Source organism: Ranitomeya variabilis, chromosome 7 (assembly GCF_051348905.1).
Source record: "Ranitomeya variabilis isolate aRanVar5 chromosome 7, aRanVar5.hap1, whole genome shotgun sequence".
In the NCBI taxonomy this organism is placed as follows: Eukaryota; Metazoa; Chordata; class Amphibia; order Anura; family Dendrobatidae; genus Ranitomeya; species Ranitomeya variabilis.
In genome coordinates this window covers 137,925,305-137,946,650 of record NC_135238.1, presented here as the reverse complement: position 1 = coordinate 137,946,650, position 21,346 = coordinate 137,925,305, and the positions used below count along the sequence as shown (strand labels likewise).

Genomic DNA, 21,346 nt, shown 5'->3' with positions numbered 1-21,346 from the left:
GCCCTCCCGGGCACTCTGGTGGTGCTGGCTGCAGCCCTCCCGGGCACTCTGGTGGTGCTGGCTGCAGCCCTCCCGGGCACTCTGGTGGTGCTGGCTGCAGCCCTCCCGGGCACTCTGGTGGTGCTGGCTGCAGCCCTCCCGGGCACTCTGGTGGTGCTGGCTGCAGCCCTCCCGGGCACTCTGGTGGTGCTGGCTGCAGCCCTCCCGGGCACTCTGGTGGTCCTGGCTGCAGCCCTCCCGGGCACTCTGGTGGTCCTGGCTGCAGCCCTCCCGGGCACTCTGGTGGTGCTGGCTGCAGCACTCCCGGGCACTCTGGTGGTGCTGGCAGCAGCACTCCCGGGCACTCTGGTGGCGCTGGCAGCAGACCTCCCGGGCACTGCGGGGGCGCTGGCAGCAGACCTCCCGGGCACTGCGGGGGCGCTGGCAGCAGACCTCCCGGGCACTGTGGTGGTGCTGGCAGCAGACCCCCCGGGCACTGTGGTGGTGCTGGCTGCAGACCCCCCGGGCACTGTGGTGGTGCCGGCTGCAGACCCCCCGGGCACTGTGATGGTGCCGGCTGCAGACCCCCCGGGCACTGTGGTGGTGCCGGCTGCAGACCCCCGGGCACTGTGATGGTGCCGGCTGCAGACCCCCCGGGCACTGTGATGGTGCCGGCTGCAGACCCCCCGGGCACTGTGATGGTGCCGGCTGCAGACCCCCCGGGCACTGTGGTGGTGCCGGCTGCAGACCCCCCGGGCACTGTGGTGGTGCTGGCTGCAGACCCCCCGGGCACTGTGATGGTGCCGGCTGCAGACCCCCCGGGCACTGTGGTGGTGCCGGCTGCAGACCCCCCGGGCACTGTGGTGGTGCTGGCTGCAGACCCCCCGGGCACTGTGATGGTGCCGGCTGCAGACCCCCCGGGCACTGTGGTGGTGCCGGCTGCAGACCCCCCGGGCACTGTGGCAGCAGCGCAGTCACCAGCAGTCAGAGCTGTCAAGGACACGGCAGTGACCCCGCGCGTCTCTCCGCCTCCGGCCGCCCCCTCTACACTGCGGCCCCTGCAGCCACCTCAGGCCCGCACGTCCCCCACGCCCCTTACTCACCCCGCTTTCTGCCCTTCGGGGTTCTGCAGCTACTTGGCCTGACAGCCCACAGCAGAGTCTATCTGACCCCGGTCAATATGGCGGACTCGGCAATCTCCGGAGACACTCGGAACTTGTAGCGAACACTCGGTGATTTCCGGAGAGCGCTACAACAACTTCCGGTAGTGCAGCGGGTCGTCTTTATACAGCTGAGCAGTGAGAGTAAACCTTTCTACGCTGGTGACTGCATTTTCGTAGTTTATGAATCGGAGAGGAATTACCGGGAATATTCCGGTATTAGAGCCCGTGGCCCCCGTTAGCTCTTGGGGTCACAGCTCCGAGGCCCGGCTGCGCTCCTCCCCCTGGGTCACGTGCTCCCGCCTGACTATATAAGGCGCGGCGCCGGGCCCGTAGTTCTCTTTCGCACGCCTCCTCTCTACAACTGTCATGGGCTTCGGAGATCTCAAGTCCGCGGCCGGCCTGAGGGTCCTCAACGAGTTCATGGCCGACAAAAGCTACATCGAGGGGTCAGTGCCTGATACCTGTCTGCGTGGAGCGATCGGCGGCAGCGGCCATTGTTCCCGGCCTGCTGCTGGACACGTGCTGGGGAGCGCTCTCGGTGTACCAGGCGGCCACGTAGCACGATGGCGCCGCGGGCTCCTGTAGGACTGGCCCATCAGTAATGTGTGGTGAGGGCAGAGGCACGGCTGTGAGTAAGGCTGGGTTCACACGCTGCGTTTATTTATGCATACTGAGATGCTGTTTCCAGTACCCGCTGTGAGGTCTCATTAGTCTCTTGCACCTAACAGTTTTCCTCACTGGTGTGGTGAACTCTTAGTGTTTCTTGTATTAGTGTGAGCCCCTGCCCGGCTTATCACCCAGCGCACAGGACTGCCGTCCTTACTGAGCCATGTGTGCCCCATTACTGGTCACATGGTGTATGGCAGTGTGAGCCCCTGCCCGCCATATCACCCAGCACAGGACTGCTGTCCTTACTGAGCCATGTGTGCCCCATTACTGGTCACATGGTGTATGGCAGTGTGAGCCCCTGCCCGCCGTATCACCCAGCGCACAGGACTGCCGTCCTTACTGAGCCATGTGTGCCCCATTACTGGTCACATGGTGTATGGCAGTGTGAGCCCCTGCCCGCCGTATCACCCAGCGCACAGGACTGCTGTCCTTACTGAGCCATGTGTGCCCCATTACTAATCACATGGTGTATGGCAGTGTGAGCCCCTGCCCGCCGTATCACCCAGCGCACAGGACTGCTGTCCTTACTGAGCCATGTGTGCCCCATTACTGGTCACATGGTGTATGGCAGTGTGAGCCCCTGCCCGCCGTATCACCCAGCGCACAGGACTGCTGTCCTTACTGAGCCATGTGTGCCCCATTACTGGTCACATGGTGTATGGCAGTGTGAGCCCCTGCCCGCTGTATCACCCAGCGCACAGGACTGCCGTCCTTACTGAGCCATGTGTGCCCCATTACTAATCACATGGTGTATGGCAGTGTGAGCCCCTGCCCGCCGTATCACCCAGCGCACAGGACTGCTGTCCTTACTGAGCCATGTGTGCCCCATTACTGGTCACATGGTGTATGGCAGTGTGAGCCCCTGCCCGCCGTATCACCCAGCACAGGACTGCCGTCCTTACTGAGCCATGTCTGCCCCATTACTGGTCACATGGTGTATGGCAGTGTGAGCCCCTGCCCGCCGTATCACCCAGCGCACAGGACTGCTGTCCTTACTGAGCCATGTGTGCCCCATTACTGGTCACATGGTGTATGGCGGCTTGGGACTCTCCACTGTATCGATGGCTTCTGCAGTTTCCGCCATATGGAGTGCAGGAGTCACGCACTTTTTACTAACCACAAGTGTCAGTAAAAACCTAACTTCCCCTGTGTTGGTTGTGGGGCTAATGTCCTTTTTATGTTCAGAAAGAAGCTGCCAACACTTGGGTGAATGTTAACATTTAGGCCATGGTCACACGTTCAGTATTTGGTCAGTGTTTAACAGTATTTGTAAGCCAAAATCAGAGGAAAAGTATGATAGAAGCCTGTGACCACTTCTGTATCACCCCCTTCTGGTCTTGGCTTACACATACTGAGGTAGCCTCCCCCAATATTGGAGTGCACATGGCTTTACCCCTCTGCCCGTGCTCTGATCACACACAGGCCGTCGGCTCCTCTGTGCAGTAGACCTGGTTCTGTGCGGACTTGCAGTCATGACTGACCTGTGCCCATGTTGTCCTCCTTAGGTACGTGCCCTCCCAGGCTGATGTAGCTGTCTTTGACGCTCTGTCTGGCGCTCCACCGGCTGATCTATTCCATGCGCTTCGTTGGTACAACCACATCAAGTCTTACGAAAAGCAAAAAGGCAGGTAAGTGAGTCCTGGCAGTCCGGGACAATGCCGCTTAGATGTGTATTGTGGCCCGCTCCTCTGGAGCTCCATGTATCTCCTACACCGGTCACTGTGGGCTGCTAATATGATGAATGAACTAATCACCATCTTTCGGCTGATATGTGATGCACATGTTCTTTCTGACTTGACCTGCTATGGCCTGCTGCCACCTTTATGGGTGCAATGTTTTATACTATGTTAACATGATAAAAATGTCGAAAGCTAAACAATGGACACATAAAACGCCATATTTTCATCTCTTTCGAGGATTTTTTTTTTTTTTTCTTTTAAAGACCTGTTCAGATGAAGTTGATGGCCTCCGTTTAGTCTGTACGCCAGGAGAAGCTCCTGATCTGCACACAGTGTCTATAAGGGTCTGATTATGTCAGATGAAATCTTACTTCCTTTGACTGCGGCCAGGCTAGCATGTTAGGGTACTGCAAAGGTATGTTCTGGTGAGGTAGACAGTGACTCCATACCCTGGTGTGTATAGGAATACTGCATTTTCTGACCTTTAGCTGGCCAGATATGGCAAGATTACAACTCTCCTGCTTGTGGTATGTAAGTACACCACACTGCAGATGTATATATTGCAGGCTTAAAGCGCCACCTATCTACCAGTCTGTCTCCGGCAGTGTGTTTGGGAGCGAGTCGGCGGTCGCAAATCCAGAAGTATGAGGGTTTTGTCAATAATAGACTTGCATTGAGCACTTGTGACGTAGTTTATGACTTGCGGCCAGTTAGATGTTGCTGTCACAAGATTGCGCCATGGGATTGGAGTGGTGCTGGGAAAGTTGGTGTGTGCAAGACCTGGGGCAGGGACCTTGCAGTAGAAGCATCACTTTAATGCTAAAAAAAAAAAAAAAAGCTTGCGTGCAGTTTTAATTTTGGCAGTGTATTACCGCAAGTCGGCACCAGAGTACAAGTCAAGAGACTCCAACCAGAAGTCCACTGATGTGGCTAGGTCACTGGGCAACATCTTTAATAAGAGGATAGAATATGCAACATTTATTCCACATATAAACTGGGAACAATATTTTTGTAATGCAAGTGAATGATTCAGTCTTTCTCTTTAGCCTACCTGGTGTGAAGAAACCCCTGGGAAAATATGGCCCAGTGAATATAGAAGACACAACAGACAGTGCTGCTAAGAACGCTAAAGATGATGATGACGATGACATTGATTTATTTGGCTCAGATGATGAGGAGGAGGTAAATGCTGTTCGTATTGTTAACAGAATACTCAATTGCTGCCAAGAGTAAATTTAATTTTCCAATATAAATCTTAATGGTTAATCTTCCTTAATTTGTCTGCATGAAGTCAATCTGATAAAACTCAAGCTTGTGTTGGAGGTTAATTTTAATGGGCCGCTCCCCTCTTTGGATGCAACTGTGGGAAAGCTTGCAGTTTAAGTAGGCCAATTCATAAGCTGCTTTAATTACAATTTTATTTGTCTCTGCTGGTGACATTTTCATCATATTCCTCAACATGGTGCACTCTGGTTGATGTTTGTGCAAATGTTAATATTTTCTTTAAACAAAATGGAGAGTTCCTTTTAAAATGTCCCACGGTGGTCTTCAATTGCAGGAGCCAACTTTTTTTTTTCCTTCCCTGCTCCTGTTGAAGTTTCTGGAATACAATGGCACATAACTTTATTTATTTAAAAAAAACATATATATATATAATTTATTTTTTTTTTTTATAAACTGCAAATGAATTTGATGGAATAACAAACACGACAGCAAGAATTATGGCAAACAAAATTAACTATTTAAAGGTGCAAGTTTAACTTAAATAAGTGTCACTGTTGGAACCAGAAAAAAGGCACAAGCTAATGGGAGCTGAACTGTGTAGTAAGAGCCCCCCATGAGCAGATAAGAGATTGTTGCTGCATCTGACTGGTAATGTGATGATTGAACTCAATCACCATCTTTCGGCTGATACGTGATGCACACGTTCTTTCTGAGTTTACCAGTTGGCACTCGTGGTTTTACCCTGTTGGTGCTGGGTTCACCTTGTAACTATTGCAACTTTTTTTTTTTTTTTTTTTTTTTAACAGGAAAATGAAGACGCCAAGCGCATTAGAGAGGAGCGCCTAGCACAATACGAATCAAAGAAATCCAAAAGTAAGTAGCCTGCACTTTGTATCTAGTGCTCATCTTGACAAACCTGTGTCTCAATTAAAGGAGTTATCTAACTTCTAAAATGTGTTGTGCTTGAGAAGCGTCAGCAAGGGAAAAGTGCTGTACTACTGGCATCACAGCTTGGCGATGGTGGTATTACACAAAGTAATGCCTTTAATTGTGACCAGGCTATCTAATATTCAGTGATGTGCACGGCTTGCCTCGGTCTTCATGTAATGAATCCTGGAGAACCAAGGGTTTGTCCACAGATACTGGTCTGGAATTGTGTGGCCATGTGGCAGTTCCAGCATTCCTCCTGTGGCACAGAAATGTGTTCTACAGACATTTCCTTTCAGTTACTCTGATGGGAGTCGTCTGTAGAGTCGACATATGTTCATCTGTGAATTACTGTGATCTTTTTGGCTTGAGGCCACTAGCTGATGTTTGAAGCCTCTAGTTATTGTAGAGGTGGTTGTTTGTAGATCTGCTTGGCTAATGTCTTGTATTCTCCACAGAACCAGCACTTATTGCTAAATCTTCCATCCTGCTTGACGTGAAGCCATGGGATGACGAAACAGATATGGCAAAGCTAGAAGAATGTGTCCGCAGCATCCAGATGGACGGCTTGGTTTGGGGCGCATGTAAGTACTTATCAGTGTGCATGTGGACTACAGGGCAGAACTTGTGGCATACATGATGAGCTAAATTGATCACCATCTTTCGGCTGATGGTAATGATGACTCTTTTATTTCTGATGTGCCACAACTAGAGGCTTTGTAGATGGACTGCAGGACTTTGTTTTCACCATTGAGTTGATACAGTATTTTTTTGGACTATGAGACACATTTTTTGGGGGAAAATTGGGGTACATCTTAGTCGGAATATACTTAAAAGTAGTGTGAAGCAGCAGGAGTCGGGCAATTCTGCGGCTGTCCGACGCTGCAGGGCAATGATCACATTCCCTTACCAGGCTGGTGCGGGAGGGCTTTGCCAGCATTTTGTGAAAGCCTGGAGCTGTCCGTACATCCATTACTGTGATGGCCACTGGGGCGGCCATTTCCCAGAGGCCACCGTATTCGCAGTAATGGATGTGCTGGTGGGGCTCTGGGCTTTCACAAAATGCTAGTGGAGCCCCCCACGCCAGAGTACCACTGAACCTGCCGCATCAGTCTGGGATGGAGTCATTTCGCCGGACCACTGAACAGCCCCTGTGACCACACCCCACCAGTGCTACCAATATGAACCCCCTCCCTGGTAAGCTGACTTCAGACTGTAAGATGCACCTCCAATTGACACTGATTTTTTTTTTTTTTTTTTTTTTCCTTTTCCTTCTGCAAATTTGGGGTGCGTCTTAGTCTGAAAAATCCTGTACTAGATTTCCTGATGGCTGCAATGTTTAGTGTTTCTGAAAAATGTATTTGACTCTGGTTTGCTCTGCAGGAAATGCAATGGACCTCTTATTGGTAGTATTTTTCTGTAAGAGACACAAATGTAGTAGTTTTCAGTCTTTCTATATGCAAGGTAAAATATCTGTTAAGCTATAGAATTCTTATCACCATTTTCTTCCCAACAGCCAAGCTTGTTCCGGTTGGGTATGGCATCAAGAAGCTGCAAATCCAGTGTGTTGTGGAAGATGACAAGGTTGGCACAGATGTTCTGGAGGAAAAGATCACAGCATTTGAGGACTTTGTACAGTCTATGGATGTTGCTGCATTTAACAAGATTTAATTCCACAATTTTTTTTTTTCTTTTTGAGCACTTAATAAACTTGCTGTAACATCAGATGTGCGGTCTCTTGTATTTGTGGGTTTTTTTCTTATGCAGTAGTGGCATCATATTCTGCAGCTCTTTACGATCATCCTCATTGGAGCTCATTGGAGCGCACAATCTAAATTCCCTATCAGTATGTCTTTGGATTGTGTGAGGAAACTCATACAAACTCCTTGATGGGATTTGATCCCAGTAACGCACTCGACCCCCAGTCTGTGTGGTGTTTGTTTTTGTTTTTCCTTGCATGGAATGGGTATTCCAGACAAATTAGAAGCGTGTTCTTGAGGCACTGGTGGACTATTGGGGTCGTTATTTTTAACCTGGAGCCCATGGGTGAATAATGCAACTGCTTTGTCATGCATTTTTAATACACTACTCAAAATAAAGGAAACACTAAAATACCACATCCTAGGTATTACTGAAATATTCCAGTTGGAAATCTTTATTCATTACAGTAAAATATCTCCATGGAGGCCTGGATTTGGAATGATACTCAAAATCAAAGTGGAAAATCGACTAACAGGCTGATCCAACTTCAGTAGAAATTCCTCTTCTTATGAGATGGTGGATGTTCTGAGGGATCTCAAAGACCTGGATTAAAAGTAGAAAATCTGGAGAGCAAATTAAGTGCAAATAGGGTCTTAACTGGTTAAAAACATGGGGTGCATTGGGGAGAGGTACGCTCACCTTGTTTTGTTGCAACATATAAAAAGCATTGATCAGCTGCTGCTGGACTTGGGTCCAGGGACCGAGGATAATGGTGAATGGTGTGTCCAAATTGGCGCTGCTGATAAAGATGAAGGGCGGAAGATATTCTTCAAAGCTTTATTTCAAACATCAGATTAATAGTCAATGCGTTTTATGGTCATGAAGGACCTCTTCCTCAGGATAAAACCCATAAGGTTTTGTCCTGAGGAAAGAGGTCCTGCATGACCTTGACACGCGCTGACTATTAACCTGTTTGAAATAAAGATGAATGGCAGAAGATATTCTTCATAGCTTTATCAGTAGCGCAGATTTGGACACATACACCCTGTCTCACCATAGATCTGGATTAAAGCATCAGTCAACTGGACCGTCTGTGGTGCAAAGTGGCAATGATGGCTGGACCAAGACATGTGTTAGGGTATGTGTCCACATTCAGAATGGACGGAGTTGAAAACTTGCTCTGCCCAAAGCCCCACCCCCTTCTGTAGACTCTGATTCCGGATATGTTCATTGCACACATCCAGAATCATCGCACCCCACACATGGGACCCTGTGTTTTACCTTGCGGCGGATATGCTGCGTTCTAAAGACGCGCCGCATGTCTGGAAACGCAGTGCTGCTGGGTGCGTGATCACACGCATAGTGGAGACAGGATTTCATAAAATCCCCTCCACTATGCTGTAATATCTGAACGCTGCGGCTCCAAGCAGCGTTCAATCCGCAGCTATTCCAGATGTAATACGGCTGTGGACACACACCCTTAGGTTACATTCAATGGGGATCGGCAGGTCAGTCCATAGCATCAATCCCTTCATTGTGCAGGAACTGCTGACACGCTTCAGCCACATGAGGCTTGGCATGGTCATTCATCAGAAGGAACCCTGTCCCACTGCACCAGCATATGGTTTCACAATGGGTCTTAGAATCTCATTCTGGTGCCCCTGCGTAACACATGGAGGGCTATAGCCCTCCAGAAATGCCTCCCTACGTCATTACTGACACACTGCCAAACTGGTCATGCTGGAGTATGTTGCAGAATGTTCTCCAGATGTGAAGAGCCCAGGGTGCCAATGTTGAATCTGGCAAATGCTAATTGCCATGCACAGTGTTGGGCTGTAAGCACAAAACCCACTTGTGGACGTCAGGTGCTCGTATCACCCTCATGGAGTTTCTGACAGTTTGAGCAGACGCATGGATGTTAGTGGCCTGCTGGAGGTCACGTTGCAGGGCTCTGGCACTGCTCCTGTTGCTCACAACACAAAGGAGTAGGTAGTGGTTCTGCTGCTGGGTTGTTGCTCTCCTACAGCAACCATCCAGTCTCCTGGTATGTGCTCCATGCTCTGGACACTGCTCATAGCTACCCTTCTTGTCACAGCTTGCATTGCTGTGCCATGCTAGATGAGCAGCACTACCTCCATACTACTGTACAGTACCTCTAGGTGTGAGAGCAATAATAAAATGCAAAAGTGACTCAAACAGTCAGAGGATGAGAATTGGTCTGTGGTCACCAGCTGCAGAACCACTCCTTTATAATGGTTGCCCTGCTAATTGCCTTCATTTCTACCTGTTGTCTGTTCCATTTGCACAACAGGAGAAATTGATTCAAAATCTGTGTTGCTTCATAAATGGACAGTTTTCTTTTACAGAAGTGTGATTGACTTGAAGCTACATTATTTTGTTTAAATGTTCCCTTCATTTTTTTTGACCAGTGCATGTTAATCTTATAGCACCATTTAGTTCATGGTGCTTTACATGTGAAAGGGGTATAAATAATAAAAGTACAATCTAAAACAATACAAGTCAGTGATGGGTACAGGGGGAATGAGGACCCCCCAATATACAAACTATTCCCACTGCCTATGAATGACACAATCCTCTGTTGTGCATTTGTCACAGCCTCCAATTTAAAAGGAACCTGCCATGAGCGTCACCTTACATGAACCATGGGCTGCATGAATTGGGCACTGGCTGCGCTATTGCAGCCAAATGTTTTACATTGAAAAGACAGCCATACAGTCTCCCCAGTAGATTGTGCACGCTGCCCCAGACTGATGGGTCTCGACACACGTCCGTCTAGGGTGTCCTCCAAGACATAGTTTCTGGCCAGCTTCTGAAAGTTTCTCTGAAACCCCAACATGCATGACTAAAGTGCATTTATTCAAATGTTCTACAACCCCTGGCGAAAATTATGGAATAACCGGCCTTGGAGGATGTTCATTCAGTTGTTTAATTTTGTAGAAAAAAAAAGCAGATCACAGACAAGGCACACAACTACAGTCATTTCAAATGGCAACTTTCTGGCTTTAAGAAACATTAAAAGAAATCAAGAACAAAAAATGCGGTAGTCAGTAATGGTGACTTTTTTTTAACCAAGCATAGGGAAAAAATTATGGAATCACTCAATTCTGAGGAAAAAATTATGGAATCATGAAAAACAAACAAAAAACACTCCAACACATCACTAGTATTTTGTTGCACCACCTCTGGCTTTTATAACAGCTTGCAGTCTCTGAAGCATGGACTTAATGAGTGTCAAACAGGACTCTTCACCAATCTGGCTCCAACATTCTCTGATTGCTGTTGCCAGTTCAGCTTTGTAGGTTGGAGCCTTGTCATGGACCATTTTCTTCAACTGCCACCAAAGATTTTCAATTGGATTGAGATCCGGACTATTTGCAGGCCATGACATTGACCTCATGTGTCTATTTTCAATGAATGTTTTCACAGTGTTTGCTCTATGGCAGGATGCATTATCATCTTGAAAAATTATTTCATCATCCCCAAGCATCCTTTCAATTGATGGGATAAGAAAAGTGTCCAAAATATCAACATAAACTTGTGCATTTATTGAAGATGTAATGACAGCCATCTCCGCAGTGCCTTTACCTGACATGCAGCCAATGACTGTGGAAATTTGCATGTTCTTTTCAGACAGTCATCTTTATAAATCTCATTGGAACGGCACCAAACAAATGTTCCAGCACCATCACCTTGCCCAATGCAGTTTCGTGATTCATCACTGAATATGACTTTCATCCAGTTATCCACATTCCCGATTGCTTTTCCTTAGCCCATTGTAATCTTGTTTTTTTCTGTTTAGGTGTTAATGATGGTTTTCGTTTAGCTTTTCTGTATGTAAATCCCATTTCCTTTAGGCGGTTTCTTACAGTTCGGTCACAGACGTTGACTCCAGTTTCCATCAATTCGCTCCTCATTTGTTTTGTGCATTTCCTGTTTCAGAGACATATTGCTTTAAGTTTCCAGTCTTGACGCTTTGATGTCTTCCTTGGTCTACCAGTATGTTTGCCTTTAACAACCTTCCCATGTTGTTTGTATTTGGTCCAGATTTTAGACACAGCTGACTGTGAATAGCAAACATCTTTTGCAACATTGTGTGCACTAGTCAACCCCTTTTTCTCTGCTCATTCCATATTGCACTGCTGCTTCTCACAGGGATCCGGTTTAGGAAGTCCTCTGCGCAGGTTGTATTGTTTGCCCGAGCTCAGTGATATTTGTCCACGTAGGCTTGTCATGTGTATTTTTGCACTGCAGGAAGTCCTGTATTTAGGCTTAAGTCATGTAGGTGGCCTTATTGCCTTTACTTTTTAAAGGACATGCATTTGCCCACATTTGACTGGAGATAGTATTTTTGCACCCTGTAATCTATCAGCTCGGGACTACTCTATTATGAACATTCATTATATTTATTCTTGGGGTAAAACTGTGTTCCTGTGTATGTGTTTCAGCATTATTATATCGATCTTTTGTTTTTGGGGTTGGCAAGGGCATGACCCCATTATGGCTCAATGTATTTGTTGTGGTGTATATTTTTTAAATGTTTTTAACTTTTTTGCAGTGTTGTTTGCTATCTTCCAATAAAATTTATTATTGCTTTTGATACTTTTTTGTGTGGTGATCCCCGCTTTATGCATGCCTTCTTTTTCTTGTGTTCTTTGTCAATTCTGTTCCTTTGTGGCATGCAATGGGAGATCCCCAGTAGTGGTGCCCGCCTTCATTTGCTGCCTATACTGATTATTAGTACGAGTGCCGTGTTGCTGCTTTTTCCTTTTTAGATGCAGACTAATGAGCAGGTCTAATTTGATGCAGGTGTTATTTTTGGGCATGAAAATTTACAGGGTGATTCCATAAGTTTTTCCTCAGAATTGAGTGATTCCATAATTTTTCCCCTATGCTTGGTTAAAAAAGTAACCATTACTGACTACCACATTTTTGTGTTCTTGATTTCTTTTAGTGTTTCTTAAAGCCAGAAAGTTGCCATTTGAAATGACTGTAGTTTTGTGCCATGTCTGTGATCTGCTTTTTTTCTACAAAATTAAACAAGTGAATGAACATCCTCCAAGGCCGGTGATTCCATAATTTTTGCCAGGGGTTGTAGTAGTGTGGCATAAAATAACATTTTTGGGCAATACTCCGCTCAATTTTCAAAAAGTTGGCATAAAAACTCAGTCGCAACATTTTTTTTCCACAGCTACAAATTGCTCAAAGTTTTTACATTACAAGCTATCGTGAATCACAGCCTTGGATGTTACTTGAATATGATTCTGCTTACCTTGGAAAAGACTAGTCCAGTCACAAGCAGCTGCTGTAAACCCATAATTTGGAAATGAAAGGACTCATTTATATATGTGGAATCATAATAATCTTTCTAAAACTTGTTACATGTCAATGTAACTCTTGTCTGAATATTTTATAGAAATTCTTATCATTTATGGTATTTTGAGAGCAGAACAGTAGAAGGTGCATATCTGAACCCTGCAGATGAGGAATGCCAAGGTCATGACTTGGAGTGTGTGCAGCAATGGAGCCTACGGCTGCTGTGCAAACTCCATTTTAATCTTAAAATGATTGATGTCAGGGCACTGTTCTAATCATGTGATGGATCTGTTTATAGGAGGAGAAAAATGAAATTTATAGCACAGATCTAATGGTGATAAAAAAAACCCTGCGAATAACATCTGACAATGCAGTAATGTTATTAGAACAATTGCTGAAGCTACAGTATTCCTTTAATATACCATATTTTCCAGCGTATAAGACGACTTTTTAACCCCTGAAAATCATCCCAAAAGTCGGGGGTCGTCTTATACGCCGGGTACGGCGTGTGCAGGGAGCGGTCCTGGATGGTTTCCAGGGTCTGGAGGAGAGGAGACTCTCTTTCAGGCCCTGGGATCCATATTCATGTAAAAAAAAAAAAAATAAAAAAAAAAAATATGGGATATACTTACCCTCCGACGGCCCCCGGCTCTCAGCGGTGCAAGCGGCGGCCTCCGTTCCCAAGGATGCATTGCGCGAAGTGTGTGTGTATGTTTTAAGCCCCGCCCATTCCACATAGTCACACTCCACACGCAAAGCCCCGTCCACACGGCCCACGTTAGCGCACACGGGCGGAGACACATTCACCTCGAAAGCCACCCTGCAAAACTCACCGGCTGCAAAATCCCAGCCACAGCGAGCTACAATCAGGGCCGCCACCTTCAGAGTATCAGTGCTCAGCAGGCACAGGCCACATCTAGCTCCGTCGTGTCTAGAATGGAGTTGCTCCTGTGAGGGTTGACTTCCTGGACGTCACCCTGGAACTTGATCCTATGCGATGTGTCCAGACTGACGTCTTCAGAAAGCCCACCTCCGTTAATGCCCTAATTTGTGCTGATTCAGCCCACAATCCTGCCACCATCAGAGCTGTCCCGGTCGGACAGTTCCTGAGAATGAGACGGATCTGCTCATCTGACCAAAAGTTTTATACCCAGTCCGCTGATTTACAGTACCGTTTTGAATCACGCGGTTACAGCCGTAGGAGCATCAGGCGTGGGTTTGATAGAGCTAAAAAAAAACCCGCACAGAGACCTACTATATACTCCGAAAAATCGTAATATAAGGGGTAATAATGATACTATTAGATTTATCAGCACGTACAATCACGAGTGGCAGAACATCAGGGACATCTTGAATAAACACTGGTCCATTTTAAAAACGGAGCCCGCTCTGGGGGCCACCTTGGGTGATTTTCCTGCCATGACCTCTAGAAGAGCACCCAATATTGGCAACCTCCTAGTTAGTAGTCATTATGTTCAACCTATCAAGAACATATTTGGTACTCGGGGTCCCCTTTTGGGGTGTTTCCAGTGTGGCCACTGTATGTATGGCTTGCGCTAATATACAGCGCAGCTCCTTCTTCGAATCATCACATGGCCTGAAACAATTCAACATCAGACAGCACATTACTTGTGAACAATTGAGGATCTAACTGGACGGGAATCACCTTGGCAACATGCTTGGACGCTCTGTGACATGCGCAGTAAGGACTTTGGAAAAGGACTTGCGCAGTGATTCTCTCCACTTCCGCATTCGTCTGACCTCGCATTGGATTGTGGGTGCTAGTGACGTTTTGTGGAGGGTGTGTCCGTCTCTTAGTTACCGGAAAATGCGCGATGTTAATTGGATGATCACAGTTTGTTTATGCGATTCTGTGGGGAACTTTGTTTACAGTTTAGAGGGTTGATCTCCTAACGTTTTAGCGATCGGACCCTATCTACCTTTACTTGGGGGCAGGAGTTGTTGTTCTAATATTTGGTATAGTATTTTGTATATTTGGATGTTTTTAAATGTATTTATATCATGGTGCCTTCTCTCATTGGTGGTCTATGTAATGGGGGGTGGTGCTTATAGTATTTAATGGTGGTTGGGACATGTGCTTGACTGTGCTTGATAAAGGTTGTTTTAACCGAAACGTCGCCGCAGAGGGCAGAATAAAGATGTAAGTCATTCTTCACTGAACATGCTGGCGCTGTCTTTTCTTTGGAATTGAATTGGACTATACAGCTGGGTTGACCCCCTGGCATTGACGTGCGCTGCACATTGGCCTATGGAAGGCATAGAGGTAGAGGGTGCGGTTTAACACAATTTCATTTGTTAGCACATTACTTGTGGCACGAGTAATGTCATCTATTATGCCACATGTGCTTGTCCTCGGATTTATATAGGCCTTACTTCCAAGGGAGCTTAGAGTCAGGGTGTGCGAACACGTTAGGCTGGTTTCACACTTGCGTTTTGATCTGCAGCGTTTTTTAAAAAAACGCAGGTGGTGAAAAAATGCATGTAAACGCATGCAAACGCTGTGTTTTTTAGACGCATGCGTTTTTGCATGCAGAAAAAAAAGCGGCGTTTTGATGCGTTTACATGCATTTTTTCCTGCGTTTGCGTTTTTGACACGCATGCTGAGAAGTGTGTGACAGCTGCCAATCATCAAAATCAACTAGAAAACCCACTATTAATAGAATTACATAGGGTTAGGATCCCTAGGGTTAGGGGTAGCTTTTTATTAGAAGAATGTCCTGGTCACCAGGTCACTGATAAGCCACCCCCCACCATCAAGGTGATAAAGGGATCCAAACCCTAACCCTACCCCTAACCCTAGGGATCCAAACCCTAATCCTAACCCTACCCCTAACCATAACCCTAGGGATCCTAACCCTAACCATAACCCTAGGGATCCTAACCCTACCCCTAACCCTAGGGATCCAAACCCTACCCCTAACCCTACCCCTAACCATAACCCTAACCATAACCTTAGGGATCCTAACCCTAACCCTAAGGGTTAGGGTTAGGATCCCTGGGGTTAGGGTTAGGATTCCTAGGGTTACTAGGGATCCTAACCCTAACCGTTACCCTAGGGATCCTAACCCTAACCCTAAGGGTTTGAGTTAGGGTTAGGATCCCAAGGGTTAGGGTTAGGATCCCTAGGGTTACTAGGGATCCTAACCTTAGGGTTAGGGTTAGGGTTAGGATCCCTAGTAACCCAAGGGTTAGGGTTAGGGTTTTCTTGTTTTTTTTGTTTTCTTGTGTTTTTCTATAGAAACGCATGCGTTTAAAAACGCATGCAAACGCATGTGCTTAAAAACGCATGCGTTTACATAGACAGCAATACATTTTTTTGCCGCGAATAAACGCATGCGTTTTTTTGCGGCAAAAAAATGCCGCTAGAAATTACTACAGGTTGCATTTCTGCAACTAAACACACGCGTCAAAAAACGCATGCATTGCCGAAAATGCGTCAAAACGCATGCTAAAAAACGCATGCGTTTTTAATGTTAAGTATAGAAAAAAACACGCATGCATTTTTTAGCGCTAAAACGCTGCAGATCAAAACGCAAGTGTGAAACCAGCCTAAGAGATATTTGCGCTGCCTGGATGGTGGTCGACCCCTCTGAGTTGAAGACAATACCGCATCACTTTAGAACACATCACAACTGAGACGTGGGGTCTCTCCAAGTCAGGGAAATTGAGAGCCTACATATGGGAATTAGAGGAGGCAACAATAAGAAACGGCTGGCACAACGAGAGGTAAACTGGATAGTGCGCCTAGATACCATGGTACCAAAGGGACTCAATGAGGCGTTAAGCTTTGCCTCATACACTCACCGGCCACTTTATTAGGTACACCTGTCCAACTTCTTGTTAACACTTAATTTCTAATCAGCCAATCACATGGCGGCAACTCAGTGCATTTAGGCATGTAGACATGGTCAAGACAATCTCCTGCAGTTCAAACCGAGCATCAGTATGGGGAAGAAAGGTGATTTGAGTGCCTTTGAACGTGGCATGGTTGTTGGTGCCAGAAGGGCTGGTCTGAGTATTTCAGAAACTGCTGATCTACTGGGATTTTCACGCACAACCATCTCTAGGGTTTACAGAGAATGGTCCGAAAAAGATAAAAAATCCAGTGAGCGGCAGTTCTGTGGGCGGAAATGCCTTGTTGATGCCAGAGGTCAGAGGAGAATGGGCAGACTGGTTCGAGCTGATAGAAAGGCAACAGTGACTCAAATCACCACCCGTTACAACCAAGGTAGGCCTAAGAGCATCTCTGAACGCACAGTGCGTCGAACTTTGAGGCAGATGGGCTACAGCAGCAGAAGACCACACCGGGTACCACTCCTTTCAGCTAAGAACAGGAAACTGAGGCTACAATTTGTACAAGCTCATCGAAATTGGACAGTAGAAGATTGGAAAAACGTTGCTTGGTCTGATGAGTCTCGATTTCTGCTGCGACATTCGGATGGTAGGGTCAGAATTTGGCGTAAACAACATGAAAGCATGGATCCATCCTGCCTTGTATGGAGCATCTTTGGGATGTGCAGCCGACAAATCTGCGGCAACTGTGTGATGCCATCATGTCAATATGGACCAAAATCTCTGAGGAATGCTTCCAGCACCTTGTTGAATCTATGCCACGAAGAATTGAGGCAGTTCTGAAGGCAAAAGGGGGTCCAACCCGTTACTAGCATGGTGTACCTAATAAAGTGGCCGGTGAGTGTATTTGTAACTCATTTCAGCAATCCCTTTCTTGAGATTAGACATTCGCCCTAACTTTTCCATTCTCTTGCATCTCCCTGACCACATTTGGATCCTTATAATGTTTTTCATGTCATTGATTTTAATTTTATATTTCTTTTCATTTTTTTCTACAGTGTCAACTTATTCTTTAACAAGGGCTGGACTGTACCCATACTTATCTACATATGCCTCCAGTCATATCGTATGTCCCTTTGTCAGAATTTGTTGCATTCCTGATCCTGAATTGAACTCTCAACATGAATCAGAATATCCCAGGATATGGACCTTCCTGTTTATATTGTACGGCATTGTTATGCAACTGACCATTAATTACGAGCTGCTTTGGGATTACTATTAACCCCTTAGTGACAGAGCCAATTTGGTACTTAATGACCGAGCCAATTTTTACAATTCTGACCAGTGTCACTTTATGAGGTTATAACTCTGGAACGCTTTATCGGATCCCGCTGATTCTGAGATTGTTTTTTCGTGACATGTTGTACTTCAAGTTAGTGGTAACATTTCTTCGATATTACTTGCGATTATTTATGAAAAAAATGGAAATATGGCGAAAATTTTTAAAATTTTGCAATTTTCAAACTTTGTATTTTTATGCCCTTAAATCAGAGAGATATGTCACAAAAAATAGTTAATAAATAACATTTCTCACATGTCTACTTTACATCAGCACAATTTTGGAAACAATTTTTTTTTTTGTTAGGGAGTTATAAGGGTTAAAAGTTGACCAGCAATTTCTCATTTTTACAACACCATGTTTTTTTTAGGGACCACATCACCTTTGAAGTGATTTTGAGGGGTCTATATGATAGAAAATAACCAAGTGTGACACCATTCTAAAAACTGCACCCCTCAAGCTGCTCAAAACCACATTCAAGAAGTTTATTAACCCTTTACGTACTTCACAGGAACTAAAACAATGTGGAAGAAAAAAATTAACATTTTACTTTTTTTTGCAAACATTTTACTTCAGAACCATTTTTTTTAATTTTCACAAGTGTAAAAACAGAAATTTAACCACAAATTTTGTTGTGCAATTTTTCCTGAGTACGCCGATACCCCATATGTGGAGGTAAACCACTGTTTGGGCGCACCGCAGAGCTTGGAAGTGAAGGAGCACCGTTTGACTGTTTCAATGCAGAATTGGCTGGAATTGAGATCGGACGCCATGTCGCGTTTGGAGAGCCCCTAATGTGCCTAAACAGTGGAAACCCCCCACAAGTGACACCATTTTGGAAACTAGACCCCCCAAGGAACTTATCTAGATGTGTGGTGAGCACTTTGAACCCCCAAGTGCTTCACAGAAGTTTATAACGTAGAGCCGTGAAAATAAAAAATCGCATTTGTTTTCACAAAAATGATTTTTTCGCCCACAAATTCTTATTTTCACAAGGGTAACAGGAGAAATTAGACCACAAAAGTTGTTGTGCAATTTCTCCTGAGTACGTCGATACCCCATATGTGGAGGTAAACCACTGTTTGGGCGCACCGCAGAGCTTGGAAGTGAAGGAGCACCGTTTGACTTTTTCAATGCAGAATTGGCTGGAATTGAGATCGGATGCCATGTCGCGTTTGGAGAGTCCCTGATGTGCCTAAACAGTGGAAACCCCCCACAAGTGATACCATTTTGGAAACTAGACCCCCCAAGGAACTTATCTAGATGTGTGGTGAGCACTTTGAACCCCCAAGTGCTTCACAGAAGTTTATAACGTAGAGCCGTGAAAATAAAAAATCTCATTTTTTCTACAAAAATGATCTTTTTGCCCCAAAATTTTTATTTTCAGAAGGGTAACAGGAGAAATTAGACCACAAAAGTTGTTGTGCAATTTCTCCTGAGTACGTCGATACCCCATATGTGGAGGTAAACCACTGTTTGGGCGCACCGCAGAGCTTGGAAGTGAAGGAGCACCGTTTGACTTTTTCAATGCAGAATTGGCTGGAATTGAGATCGGATGCCATGTCGCGTTTGGAGAGTCCCTGATGTGCCTAAACAGTGGAAACCCCCCACAAGTGATACCATTTTGGAAACTAGACCCCCCAAGGAACTTATCTAGATGTGTGGTGAGCACTTTGAACCCCCAAGTGCTTCACAGAAGTTTATAACGTAGAGCCGTGAAAATAAAAAATCTCATTTTTTCTACAAAAATGATCTTTTTGCCCCCAAATTTTTATTTTCACAAGGGTAACAGGAGAAATTAGACCACAAAAGTTGTTGTGCAATTTCTCCTGAGTACGTCGATACCCCATATATGGGGGTAAACCACTGTTTGGGCGCACCGCAGAGCTTGGAAGAGAAGGAGTGTCGTTTTACTTTTTCAATGTAGAATTGGCTGGAATTGAGATCGGACGCCATGTCACGTTTGGAGAGCCGCTGATGTGCCTAAACAGTAGAGACCCCCCACATATGACACCATTTTGGAAACTAGACCCCTTAAGGAACTTATCTAGATGTGTGGTGAGCACTTTAAACCCCCAGGTGCTTCACAGAAGTTTATAACGTAGAGCCGTGAAAATAAAAAAATCGCATTTTTTCTACAAAAATGATCTTTTTGCCTCCAAATTTTTATTTTACCAAGGGTAACAGGAGAAAATGGACCCCAGAAGCTGTTGTACAATTTGTCTTGAGTACGCCGACACCCCATATGTGGGGGTAAACCACTGTTTGGGCGCATGGCTGAGCTCGGAAGCAAAGGAGCGCCATTTGACTTTTCAATGCAAAATTGACTGGAATTGAGATCGGACGCCATGTCGCGTTTGGAGAGCCCCTGATGTGCCTAAACAGCAGAAACCCCCCAAAAGTGACCCCATTTTGGAAACTAGACCCCCCATGGAACTTATCTAGATGTGTAGTGAGAACTTTGAATGCCCAAGTGCATCACAGAAGTTTATAATGCAGAGTCGTGAAAATAAAAAATATATATTTTTTAACAATAAAGATTTTTTAGCCCCCAAGTTTTTATTTTCACAAGGGTAACAAGAGAAATTGGACCCCAAAAGTTGTTGTCCAATTTGTCCTGAGTATGCTGGTACCCCATATGTGGGGGTAAACCACTGTTTGGGCGCATGGCAGAGCTCGGAAGGGAAGGAGTGCCATTTTGGAATGCAGACTTTGATAGAATTGTCTGCGGGCGTTATGTTGCCTTTGCAGACCCCTAATGTACCTAAACAGTAGAAACCCCCAACAAGTGACCCCATTTTGGAAAATAGACCCCCCAAGGAACTTATCTAGATATGTGGTGAGAACTTTGAATGCCCAAGTGCTTCACAGAAGTTTATAATGCAGAGTAGTGAAAATAAAAAATATTTTTTTTCCCACAAAAAAGATTTTTTTAGCCCCCAAATTTTTATTTTCACAAGGGTAACAAGAGAAATTGGACCCCAAAAGTTGTTGTCCAATTTGTCCTGAGTATGCTGGTACCCCATATGTGGGGGTAAACCACTGTTTGGGCGCACGGCAGAGCTCGGAAGGGAAGGAGCGCCATTTTGCAATGCAGACTTTGATAGAATTGTCTGCGGGCGTTATGTTGCGTTTGCAGACCCCTAATGTACCTAAACAGTAGAAACCCCCACAAGTGACCAAATTTTGGAAACTAGACCCCCTAAGGAACTTATCTAGATATGTGGTGAGAACTTTGAAAGCTCAAGTGCTTCACAGAAATTTATAATGCAGAGTAGTGAAAATAAAAAAATATATTTTTTTCCAACAAAAAAGATTTTTAGCCCCCAAGTTTTTATTTTCACAAGGGTAACAGGAGAAATTGGACCCCAAAAGTTGTTGTCCAATTTATCCCGAGTACGCTGATGCCCCATATGTGGGGGTAAACCACTGTTTGGGCGCACGGCAGAGCTCAGAAGGGAGGGAGTACCATTTGACTTTTTTAGCGCAAAATTGGCTGTCATGTTTGGAGACCCCCT

At 45.6% G+C, this 21,346-nt stretch overlaps 2 protein-coding genes and 1 non-coding gene across 3 annotated transcripts in view; 2 read left to right on the top strand and 1 right to left on the bottom strand.

Moving 5' to 3' along the window:
• NDUFS1 (NADH:ubiquinone oxidoreductase core subunit S1) overlaps positions 1-1,424 on the bottom strand; it is a 30,205-nt gene extending 28,781 nt beyond the window's left edge. The window contains exon 1 of the mRNA XM_077275756.1: positions 1,083-1,424. The gene's annotated coding sequence lies outside the window, so the exon portion shown is untranslated. The remainder of the gene's footprint in view (positions 1-1,082) is intronic.
• On the top strand, positions 1,265-7,368 carry EEF1B2 (eukaryotic translation elongation factor 1 beta 2). Its single transcript, XM_077275757.1, has 6 exons — positions 1,265-1,588; positions 3,317-3,439; positions 4,537-4,672; positions 5,521-5,587; positions 6,100-6,225; positions 7,158-7,368. The coding sequence occupies exons 1-6, from the start codon at positions 1,509-1,511 to the stop codon at positions 7,310-7,312; spliced, it is 687 nt and encodes a 228-aa protein (XP_077131872.1). The 5' UTR covers positions 1,265-1,508; the 3' UTR covers positions 7,313-7,368.
• LOC143786408 (small nucleolar RNA SNORD51) lies at positions 3,538-3,613 on the top strand. The gene has a single exon (XR_013218294.1). It is a non-coding gene; the product is annotated as a small nucleolar RNA SNORD51 (small nucleolar RNA).
• Positions 7,369-21,346: the final 13,978 nt, after the last annotated feature.